The sequence below is a fragment of the Leptidea sinapis genome, chromosome 13 (assembly GCF_905404315.1).
Source record: "Leptidea sinapis chromosome 13, ilLepSina1.1, whole genome shotgun sequence".
NCBI lineage: Eukaryota > Metazoa > Arthropoda > Insecta > Lepidoptera > Pieridae > Leptidea > Leptidea sinapis.
In genome coordinates this window covers 8,274,208-8,287,136 of record NC_066277.1, presented here as the reverse complement: position 1 = coordinate 8,287,136, position 12,929 = coordinate 8,274,208, and the positions used below count along the sequence as shown (strand labels likewise).

General features: G+C 33.3%; 1 protein-coding gene across 1 annotated transcript in view; it reads left to right on the top strand.

The window, feature by feature from the left end:
* Positions 1 to 2,707: 2,707 nt before the first annotated feature.
* The window catches only part of LOC126967525 (importin-11), a 35,145-nt gene continuing 24,923 nt past the window's right edge, over positions 2,708 to 12,929 (top strand). Inside the window, exons 1-5 of the mRNA XM_050812034.1 lie at positions 2,708 to 2,779; positions 2,845 to 2,917; positions 3,545 to 3,690; positions 10,776 to 10,996; positions 12,007 to 12,166. Of these exons, the coding sequence (XP_050667991.1) occupies positions 3,556 to 3,690; positions 10,776 to 10,996; positions 12,007 to 12,166 (516 nt within the window). The 5' untranslated portion in view covers positions 2,708 to 2,779; positions 2,845 to 2,917; positions 3,545 to 3,555. The remainder of the gene's footprint in view (positions 2,780 to 2,844; positions 2,918 to 3,544; positions 3,691 to 10,775; positions 10,997 to 12,006; positions 12,167 to 12,929) is intronic.

The following is a 12,929-nucleotide window of genomic DNA, read 5'->3' as shown; positions in this document are numbered from 1 at the left end:
CTTAAATATGGGAACTACATAGCTTATCTTCATTAAAAGCCGTTCCGAATATTCACTCTATCTCTGACTTAAGATAAAAATCGTAGCCATCGCTGTGTTTTCTGTCAGAATAAAATTATCGACAGTAGAAGGTAGTTATTTATCTCTATCTGTAGATAGTATATTGGGAACGGCCGTTAATCGACTAAGACACCAAGAATAGCCGCCATAATCGGAGCAATATTTTGTATAATAGAATCAACAGCCTTAACAGACGGTACAACATAACTTTGTAGAAAATGGAGCTAATGCCGATAGTGTGGTAGTTGCATAGTACGAGCGTAGGTACACTTTTCTTAGTGATTGGCTGCATTTCCTATTTTTGGCAGTACCCCTGGTGAGTAGAAAAAATGGACAAGGAATGGGTTCATATTCAGCACATATTCGCAGCAGTGGTAGTTTTCCAATTACAGAGCATAATGCGATTCAGTGGTGCACAATGCCGAAATTGCTGCTCTTTAATTGGAATTGAATAAGTCTTCAAATGCTCCAGCAGAGTGCGCTAAGTTCAGTGTTGAAAAAACCATTGGATTCACATTTTAAATGTGGAATATCAAAATAATGGTATGTGTGTACCTTCATCCACACTTATATATTTTATGTTTTCATATAAGGCAGTGTGAATTAACTTTTATTATTTCCATAAAACTACGACGAAGCGAAACCTTTGATATTTATTCAACAATAAACAATAACAGTAACGACTATAAGTAAATAAAATTTCGGTCAATGCTAACAGAAAAAATACTTGTTAGTTTTCTACCATTGACTTGGTATCGATTGCACGCATCACGCGAAAGCAGTACCACAGAGTAGGGATGGATAGTAACTTATTATGCAGTACTTTTGAGCGTGCTCGATTGTGAGTTGAGCATAATGCGCTTTTGTGCTGTAATTGAAACAATCACTATGAATTTTACTTAAGGTATATAATATGAGTCACACCGCGAAATAAGAGGTACATAAAAACTGAAAGTTTTGCGTAACTTAAAAAAAAATGTTATAACCGAAATATTATGTTTATTGCTTTTAAAAATACTCTACATTTTTTCATGCGATTGAACCATTTTTTTAAATAGGAGGACAGATCTCAAGACAGGTTTTCTACGTGCTGATTGAACGGGATCACTGCCTATAATAATTATAAATATTTTATAATAGGACCATAACATAACAAAAGGTAGGTAAGTAATATAACAAAATTGATCTGTATTTATTATATAAAAATGAACCCCTATTTCTCCTGGTCACGCTATAATTTGAGAACGGCTTTTCCGATTCATTTACCTTTTTTTAATGTTTTCTAATATTTTTTATAAGGTTTTTACAATACTTGATTTAACCTTTATTACAAACTTTTTTTATGCAACCTTAGCCCCAGGGATATTCTACTATTTTATATAGGTCAGTGGGATTAAACCACAGAACACTTTTACTCTAACGAGGATTAAACTGTTGTCAGTTGTTTGGCAGAAATTATCGCAGTGCGTGCTAAGCCTAACAAAGAGAATGAAGCCTAACTAAGGGCAGTAAGAGACATTTATCACCAGAAATCGCAGATCGCCAGGCATACATAATAATTTAATACGTTTCTTTTAATTTGATTAGAACATGGTCTGTTGAGTCAGCTAGTTTCTTATAAATCACAATTGCCTATTAAAATATTGTGTGAATACTAGAGCCGGAACTCAAATAATGATCAGGAAATATATTGTCTTCTTTTTTATTCACATGTGTTTAAACGATGTATTATGTTTTTTATCTAATAGACATTAGCTATAAAAACAAAATGTCGTAAGAACTTATACTTAGGGTGCCACGGGGAGCGGAGCCATGTCCAACCTACCGGTGGCAGGGCTACACAGATACAGCCCCTGTATCTGATCTTTGAGCCAACCGCTTAGTGTGCTTGATATATTGATTGAGGCTCTTTGTCTCGCCTTTGAGACTGTTCTACTTTTGACAATAACATTTCATATAAAATTTGTTTTAGACGAACTTGTTGCACATTATAATGGAAACGTTAGGTGAAAAGTATAATTACGCGTAGAAGCTAACTCCTGGATTTTTATGTTGACTACGGCTTCGGCAGCCATGCACTTTACACCCAAGGTGTTAACTTTTATAACTTTAATGGAATCTATATATCACACCCAATATGTTTGAAAACAATAAAATCACGAGAATTCACAAGTTAATTGCCAACCGATGACGTGACAGCTCTTGTTTGTCGCAAAGTTGACATTATGACAATTATTATAACATTAAAATAGGTTACGCAATAGAGATGCCAGATCAATAGCTTTGGCCATTTTTATCTCAGCCTTAGATGTTTGGTTGTATATTGTTAACGCTTATCCTTTCTATTTGTAATGACGTTACCGACGCTATATCTGTAGTGTTATTATTCTATGATTCCTAAGATCTTATTTGAGCTGCGAAATATGTATTTTTTATTTCACTTTAAGTTAATTTTTAAAAATATTTATTTTTTATGATTCTTTACATAATGCAGTCATGTTAACTGTCACGGTCAACGCATTTGTCACTTTGTTGCAAACGTCACTTAAACATAAATTATCCCAATGTCAAAAGTCACTTTGTTGCAAACGTCACTTCAACATAAATTATCCTAACGTCAAAAGTTCTATCTACTCAATGTCATAATTGGTTCGCAATTTTCATTTTTGTAATGTCGAAAGTTGAAACTTAGAAAATCAAAAGGCCGATATTTGAGGAGGTATTCTATAATTGAACGATGTGATCTACCATAAATATTATAACTTCTTATGGCTTCATTTCTAGGTTTATTGTGTGAACTTTCCACGACTTAAGATAATGTAAAATTTATGTTAAATTTTTTGTCGACACTTGAAAGGTAAGGTTAAACTTCTGAATTTTGGTTTTATTTATTAGGTACGTAAATAAAATCGGTTGTAGTTCATCAGTTCCAATTTAATCATTTTTAAATGCTACACTTCTTATTTGTTTACAGTTTGTGTGAAATATTTAGTTTCGAGCGGTATGTAAACATGGTTCCTCTAATATGTATTCTATGATCAGATGTAAACTTTTATGTTAGTTTTTGTGATCTAAACGCAAAGTTTATCTGAAGTCTTATTCAACAGAGAGCTGTAATTTGTTAATTTTTTTATACACATCAAATTCATTATGTATTTTGATTCTTGCCACTTCCAATCCCAACATACACATAATACCACCATATTGCGAGATTAATTAATTAATTTCTTTAATAGATTCACTCATTTAAACAGAAAGAAAAATATATAAATAATTAACTTCATTATAAATAGCTGGAAACATTTTACAAATATTGTTTTTTTAATGTTACCTTTTTAATATTATCAAATCCAACCAGATACAAATAAATAAATAGTACAGCCATTGAGATTTAATTACAACTTCCCATAAACTGCAGAAATACTTCTATCCCTACCTATTGTAACCTGGAAGTGTATTGTAGGTACTTAATTTTATGTTGCAGTTAATACTGACATGGATCCAAACATCTATGCCTTGGTTCTGGATACCCTCAATAGGGCCACAAGTCAAAATACAGATGTGTTGAAACCAGCTGAAAAAAAGCTAGAAGAATGGGAGATAGAGCCGGGATTTTATTCAGTGCTTTTAGTAAGTTTTTATAAATATGTTAAGACTTGATGTGCACTGTGTGTTGTGAATCACTTCTTGATAACCAATATTGATTGCTAGAAAAACATAATATATTAGTATGAGCTTATAGATAAGCATCTTACCACATGCCTATCTTTACTGTTTATCTGTGGCAGCATATGTCAAGAGTTTTATATTTGTAGACATAAAAATGTAGCCTACAAATGGTAACTTACCACACTTGCTTAGTTCCCAAATATTCCGAAGATAGGGATAGCATCGTCTGTTGTCTTCCCCCAAGGCTGATGATGATATTATACAGGGTGTCCCGTAATCAGTGGACCAACGGGATACCCGTGATAGGGGTGGTCATCATCTATCGAAAACACCAAATTTTTCTGTTCTAGGGCCAGTAGTTCAAAAGATATGATTTTTTAAGCATTATTTTGAAAATTCTACCCTTATCAACACAAAAGTTGAAAAAAAATATTTTTTATTTTTATTTTGCCCTGTTTCTTAACTTAAGGTGGCTGAGGAAACATGTGTCTTCACAATTAAATCCATTTTTGTGAATAAATATTGCCAAATTGAAAATTAAAAACCAAAACATGCGCAAATATCAAATAACTAAATTTGGAACGTGATGTTTGAAGCAAGCTAGTGCAAAAAAAATGTATGACAGCCTTGCGGACCATTATTTAAAAAACATCTGCAGTTCATACTGATTCCAAAAAGGTATAACAATATTACATTTTACAAAAAAAATAACTTAATAACCAATTTTAGACTCCAATTGCGAGAAACATTTAAGCGCTATCTATTCTGAGAATTATTTTGTTATCGAGAGAGAGATAACACAATATGCTATCTCTTTCTCGCTCAGGTACCTTTTTCGTTTACGGGGTCCTATTGGCCGACGCCTATGATCCCCACACCCTAATTTTTCAAATTATTCTTAGTTTCATCAGAGACTTGCTCATAGCTCGTAGCTGCACACGTGTTTTTTACTTCGCTACCATTACGACTCTTTTTTTTGGTGACTGACGCTTGAATTGGACCTTGTTTGTCTTTGTGATTTGGATACTGTTTGCCCGGATTTTATAAAATGCCTAATACCTATACTCCTCGTGAATATGCTGAGATGTATTTTATTTACGGTCTGTGTAATGCAAACGCTCGGCAAGCAGCCCGTACGTATCGTGAGCGCTATCCTAATCGCGACCGCTATCCGGATCATCGAATTTTTCTCCGTGTAAATAACGCGTATTTAGAAGGCAGAATTCCCGGAGCTGCAAACAACGTGGGAAGACCTAGAAGAGTCGATGAACTTCAAATACTGGCCGAAGTGACAGAAGAACCTTCTACGAGTGTTCGTCGTATTTCAAGACGTACTGGTATAGCAAAAACAACAGTACATCGCATTTTAAAAAGAAACAGTTTATACCCTTATCATATTCAACGAGTGCAGGCACTATTACCTGCTGATTATCAACGGAGGATAGATTTTTGTGCAGAGATGCTTCGCCGATGCCGACAAGATCCACTATTTTTCAATTCAATATTATGGAGCGATGAATCGTGTTTTAAAAGAGTTGGAGTGTTTAACATTCATAATTTACATGAATGGGCTGTTGTGAATCCACGTATTGTACGAGAAGATAGATTCCAGCACCAGTTTGGAGTCAATTTGTGGGCTGGAATCTTAGATGGTAAACTTATTGGTCCATTTGAGCTCCCACCGAGGCTTAATGGTGCTCGGTACTTGCAATTTTTAAGAAATGACTTAAGTAATTTATTAGCAAATGTACCACAGGAGGTATGTGAGAGGATGTGGTTACAGCATGATGGCGCACCCGCTCATTATTGCAGACAAGTGAGGGAATATTTAAACGAGTCTTACCCAAGTAGGTGGATTGGACGAGGAGGTACAATCCCATGGCCAGCTCGATCACCTGATCTTAATCCATTGGATTATTTTTTATGGGGATATTTTAAAGAATCCGTATATGAAACCGTTAACGATAACGAAAGACAGCTAAGACAAAAACTGAATGTGGTGAGTGAAAAAGTCAAAAATAATGAAAGGGCGTTAAAAAGTTTAAAAAGAAATTTTATAAGAAGATGCCGGCTATGCCTTAGAGTAAGAGGAAGACATTTCGAACATTTATTATAAGAAATAAATAAAAAAATTCTAACTATTTACTTTTGTTTTATTGTAAATTCCGCCAAGAAATTGCTATCTAATGTTGATTTAAAATAATTATTGTCTTTTATTGTTTCACAATAATGATTAATTATACCTTTTTGGAATCAGTATGAACTGCAGATGTTTTTTAAATAATGGTCCGCAAGGCTGTCATACATTTTTTTTGCACTAGCTTGCTTCAAACATCACGTTGCAAATTTAGTTATTTGATATTTGCGCATGTTTTGGTTTTTAATTTTTAATTTGGCAATATTTATTCACAAAAATGGATTTAATTGTGAAGACACATGTTTCCTCAGCCACCTTAAGTTAAGAAACAGGGCAAAATAAAAATAAAAAATATTTTTTTTCAACTTTTGTGTTGATAAGGGTAGAATTTTCAAAATAATGCTTAAAAAATCATATCTTTTGAACTACTGGCCCTAGAACAGTAAAATTTGGTGTTTTCGAGAGATGATGACCACCCCTATCACGGGTATCCCGTTGGTCCACTGATTACGGGACACCCTGTATACACTGTGTTAAAAAGCCCTGTACTATATTTAACATGAACATGCAGTTAAATGTGGAGATGCCACTAAAATAATATAAAAAATAAAAACCCCTTAGATTTAACTCAAATTAAATTAAACAGTAATCAGTAGAATGTTGTCAGAACCATGAAATTAAACACTTATTTATTATACCAGTAAACTATAGGTCATCATAGCCCTGAACTCAGTCAAATGGCGGATAGATCAGATGAGCGGCAACTCAAACGATAAGGACTAAAGCACAGTACTGTCCTTAGACTAAAACTACCAATTGCGGAAATAAGAATTATTGCTTAAGTCATCCATCAACTTGCTTCTGGATTATATGTGCAAATTTTGAGCTTGTGTCAAGTGCATGATTTTGGGGTTTGTGTTACTGATACTTAGTTTTAGTGCATCAAGTAATCAAATGGAGCAATTTCAACATCTTCATGTAACTAGGTCGCAAGTAATCTAATGGTGCCATGGGTCGCAGTGGATATGATGTATGTTTTGCCCTTCCACTTAGTCTGGACTTGCCAATGTTCAATGTTTTCCAGCACGCTGACGCAGGCCAGCCATGGTTGCCAGACAGGTTGGAGGAGGAAGTGCTGGAATTCTCGCCGATGACATGGTGCATAAGACCATATTTATGATTTCTGTGTGATGAGCTGAGTGAGCTGTTGGACGAGCTGTGTCTCGCTTTTTTTAGGCAAATGTGGTTCCGGCAAATAGACCGGGCTGCGCGCGCCGTTCGGGAATATCTCATATAGAAAGAGTATGGCCAATGATTGTCAAATTAAGTGTTTGGACAAAATTTGCTATTTTGCGAAATTTTCGTTGAAATGAAATTATTTATTTGCAAGAAACATTGTACTTAAGATATTAACATAATATTATTAATTATCCAATATATTTCGTTAAATGATATTCAAAATATGTTATGAGTTATGTACATGATAATTATTGACCCATTCATCTTCAGAATACTTTTTGCACAATTTCAATAATTAGGTACATTGAATTATGCTCAAAGTATGCTCCCTATGAAGCATGTCGGATTTCACATTGCAATCATTAATATTATTTAAAACAAACTCTAAAGATATTTTTAGATGTATATAATTTAATAATTCATTTAGTACCTATGTATAATGTCAACAAATTTAATGTCACAAAAGTTTAAAAATGTTGTATGAAATGTCAAACAAAACAGAGCGATAGCACATGAACATAAATGGTACAGAGACTAAGCTTCTTAAAAGTGGGCATAATTGTTTCCTATTTTGATACACACAAACAGTTAAGATAAATTAAACAAACCAAGTGAAAACTTCTTTTAGCACTTTTTGGTAGGGGAAAATCTTATGTGTTTGCGTCGATATGCTCATGACTGGCGCACAATAAATAAATAATAAAAAAATATAAATATATATAGAATAGTATATTTATATTTTTTGTTATATCTAAATGAAACACTTAACTTAAATATGTCCAATAAACGAAAACTGAGCACTACAAAATATAAAATGACAATCAATGCGGTTTTTTAGTGATACTTATATAAATTTGATTCAAACATTTTCATTTTTACAAATAAAACACATTAACCTCACTTATTTACTTTGTGGGACTAGTTTAGCCAGGGTATGCTTTGTTCGGGATTTAGGAATTACAGTTGACAGTAAACTTATTCTTAACACACATGTTAATAACGTAATTAAAAAGCTTATAAGATGTTTGTGATGTGTAACATTCATAACTTTAAGAAGACTACAACTGTTTTAAATTTGTATAGATCACTCGATCGCAGTTAGAGTATTCTGTGAGAACCCTTTTTACACTAAATATGTAGCAAATATTGAAATGATATAAGTCATAAAAAGTTTCTCCGCAATATACTGGGTGGCCGAGTTGACGTCCAAAGCTAAAATTTATATTTGGCTCATTTTATTGGCCAATGTTCTGGGAAGTTTTTAAAAATAGTTACAAGACATAGGCTCCCCATTTTTTTTTGATACCTTGAACATTTTCATGAATTTAGCTGGAGCAGTTATCTTGAACTTACAACTCAATTCTAAACTAGTTCCGCATTGTCTAAACTATTTATAGTTTCTTATGTGGTTATTGCAACTGTAGTTAATAATTATCAACATTAAAATTAACTTAAAGTATTCAAAAAAAGTTCTAAACCACAATTAGGTGAAAAAGGGGGAAAAAATTTTTATCTCCTAAACTACCCAAAATCGTAGAACACACATATGGGTGATTCGGACACTCATCGCCATGAGCCTTTCAAATTTTAGCTTTGGACGTCAACTCGGCCACCTGTATATTATGAGAATACGTTAACTAAGAGCAGTTACTTAAAAATACAACATGTTGAGTTTTTTAACAAGGCGTATGCAGTTACAGAATATGTTGTTATATGTCTTATGCAATAATAAATATGACTGTATTGACTTAACACGTAAAATTTGATATCATTTACCCATTCGACACTATCACATACATATCAATTATTTGCCTTAACACAATTTCGCTGGCTGTCGCTGCCCGATTTATACAATAAATATTTTAACGACATCGACATTTTTAATGCAAGAAAGCATAAATACAAAAAATTGATAAATAATATTTTAAACTGTTTGCTTCAGGAAACATCTCGTAAACTTAGTTTATAATAGTAGTTAAGTACTTAGTAATACCTATATATAAGATTGGTCAAGACCTCACTTATCATTAGTCAGTTGTGGATAATGGGTTTGATTTTACAAATAACAACTATTTGAACAATTAGTTATAAGTAACACTGTATGATTATTTGTCCTAAATAAAATTTTTACCATAACCCTATCGTATCTTTTTTAGAAAACGATGAAATAATTGAAAGTACAAAAAGTCTAAGTACTGTTAAAATTAATGATGCAAACAATGAAAATAATGTTAAAAAAGCGGCCAAGTGCGAGTCGAACACGCCCATGAAGGGTTCCGTAACAGCAATTAACATATAAAAGTTCTTGTAGGTCATTGTAACTTTGATCAATGTTTTAATAACAATGTATTTTTTTTAATTAAGTTATTGATAATACGATTTATGACGCATTAAAAAAATACCAGATCTCGTTCAAACCAATTTTCGGTGGAAGTTTGCATGGTAATGGACATCATATATTTTTTTAGTTTTATCTAAAATTTCCAAAACAAGCAGTAACGAATGATTAATAAAAAGAGAAGATATAAGTAGTGATGAAGTATTAATAATCTTGTTGGTCTTATAATATGTGATATTTTATATTATGATTTACATATGCTACAATGATGGCAAACATTCCCAGAAATAATGGTTTTCGATAATTTTTTTTAAATTTTATGACGTATTTCCTCTGCTCTATGATGTGATGAGGTTTTTCTTTTACTCGACTTTGACTCAACCTTATAGGTGAAATCTCAATATATTATGCCAAATATTAAAATTAAATCATAAAAATTGTCTATATTTAAAAATGAACGCTTATTTAGTTTAACTGGAATCTTACACATACTAGTTAAATAATAATTAACTGTACCTAAGAGACGATTAAGGGGGGTAAGGTTGGAGCAGTAAGGTCCTCGAACGGCGTGTCGGAAGGCGTAGTGTTGGTAGGCCCCCCACAAGATGGACCGACGATCTGGTCAAGATCGCCGGAGAAGGTTGGATGAGCGCCTTCATGGCTATCTTTGGAGGAGGCCTTTGTCCAGTAGTGCGTCCACCGTCTTCCGTCTGAAATGATGATGATGATAATGAAGAGACAATTAAAACTATTAAGTTGAATTAATCGTCGTCTCTCTTGTACTCAATTACCACAACCATATTATAACATTTTGCTTCCTTACACCCTTATCGCATGATGCATGGAAAAGAGCAATACTTGAATTCAATTTATAAAGATAAAATTTGTTTCGATAAAATTATATCGATATGTAGTATGTACATGCATGCATATTTTTATTGTTTACAGTAATGATTTTACCCTAAGTTACATCTATTAAACATAAAGGTAAATGAACCATACGTCGTAATATTATGGTTCATTTTTAATTGTATATTTTGGGCAACACAAAAAATATTAATTGTATTTAAATCAGAAAATTATGATTTCGAAGAAATCCCTCCGTTGGACATATTTTTATTGCGGCTATGATTTCTACAGTCAAAAATGGCACAATTGTATTTTTTATAAAGATTATTATGTTTCGCTTGACATTAAATGACTGGTCTCACTTGAGCCTCGAGTAGGTACATTTGTACACAATAGTGACGACAGGGTAACGTATTGTTGAATAAGTTTAATCACCAAATCAATAACAAATTGTACTCATATTAAATTAAAGGTTTGTTTTAGAATGTCATGTCAAATCATTCAGTTGATGTGAATGTCCGTTGGCTAGCTGTCATGTGCTTCAAGAATGGTGTGGATAGATACTGGCGGCGCAATGCTCCTCATGCAATAAGTGATGATGAAAAAATCAAACTAAGACAAGGTCTGCTCACATCTAGTGTGTTAAGTGAGCCAGTCACTCAGATAGCCACACAGGAAGCCGTGCTTATTTCTAAAATTGCCAGGTGAGAATAATTTACTCTGTTTGTCTACACAATTTATTATGATGAATGAGGTAAGGTTTACTACAAATGACTTAAGTATCTAAATATTTCAAATTTTCTTTATTCCTTATTTCAAGCTTCCTTATTTTAAGCTGACTATCTCTTCCTCCAGTGGGAGCCTTTTGCACAGAATGCCGGCTAGGTGGGTACTATAGGAGTGCCTTTTTCTGCCGTGAAGCAGTACTATGCAAGTAGGATTGTATTTCGGTTAGAATGGCGCCGTAGCAAGTAAAATTACTAGGTTGATGAGACACTATCTTTTCTCAATGAGACTGGAGTAATTGCGATGGAGCTCTGAATCTTCGATTCAATCAAGTGTCCTGGGTGGATTTGCATTGTCGAAAGGCGTATTACTTAACTTGTTCGTCTTGTTATTTATCTCTTAAAAAAAACTATTATTTAAATTTGACAATATTTTTTTTATTGTTAAGGCTTACATTACTCATAATATCTAAGTAGTAGTTGTAGCCTTAAATATTTATATTTTAACCAACTTCGAAAAGGAGGAGAATTCTCAATTCGACTGGTATTTTTTTATGTATGTACACCGATTACGCTGAGATTTATTTCGATTTACGTGATTCTTCTTTAGTTTGATGCTGAATAGTTGTAATTTGGTCCCATAAAAATTTAACATAGTTTGGCCCATTAGTTTTCATTTTGTAAACATTTTTAGCCAAAGAGAGTAAGAGAGAATAAACCGTATTCAGCTCGCTTATTAGACACCTACACGAAAATTAATTAAAGTTTTGATATATCTTAAGTATTTAAATCTATATATAAGTATTTTACTTAGAGAATGTACCTGATATTAAGATGTTTTGTTGTGGATATTAATCTTAATTATTGTTCTTAGATACGCCGTTCAAATATCGCTAGTTGGAATAATTGAAACACAGAGAAAAAAACTTTACTAATATTCGAGTTTACCATCAAGTTTGTAATGACGAATTATGTTCAATATTCCACAGGTTTGACTGTCCCAATAACTGGCCTAATTTGGTACCCGACCTGTTGGGAGCACTAAAGGCATCACAGCCTCTAGTGCAGCATCGTTCTCTGTTAATATTTCACCATGTCGTCAAAGAACTTGCGTCTAAAAGGCTTTTTGGAGATAGAAGAACATTTCAAGTATGTATATAATCTTATAGATACATTTTTAAGTGAGTCAAGTTTGAGTTGACTATTATAATTAGAGGTACAGAGGCAAGCTGTGACACATCTCCCTAAAAGTGAACAACTAAAAGTGAAGCAACCATCCCTTTACAATACAATGGTGCTATTATATTTGCATGTTGCATTCGATGAAAATTTTTATTGAGAGCAGCAGACTAAATTTGAGGCACACTAATACCTGCATAGCGGGCTGGTTAGCGATCCTACCTACTAAGCTAGAGGTCCCGGGTTCGAATCCCGGTAGCTTCAAGCATTTATATGATGAATATGGATGTTTGTATCCGAGTCATGGATGTTTAAATGTATTTGTGTATGTTTATATGAATTTATGTATGTTTATGTAAGTATATTGTATTAAATATATCATTGTCTTGTAACCCATAACACAGGCTATATATGCTTAACTTGGGGCAAGATAATTTGTGTAAAAAGTGTGTCCATATTATTATTATTACTAATGCTGATGAAGGATATCTATTTCCATTTGTGGGTTAAAGAGGTCAAGATCATTAAACTGAGGATAAACGAGCGTGCCCGTATGGTCGTTTACTTTTAGTACACCGAGTAAGTGATCTTTGTCACCCATAATTTTGCAACACCGGAGGAATTAGAGTGTTGCCAGCCTTTTAAATAGGTGTACGGACTTAATTTTACGGACGGTAACCATATTATCGTATCATGTTGGGAATACTTCTCTCACTTCTAACTTGTCCCATAT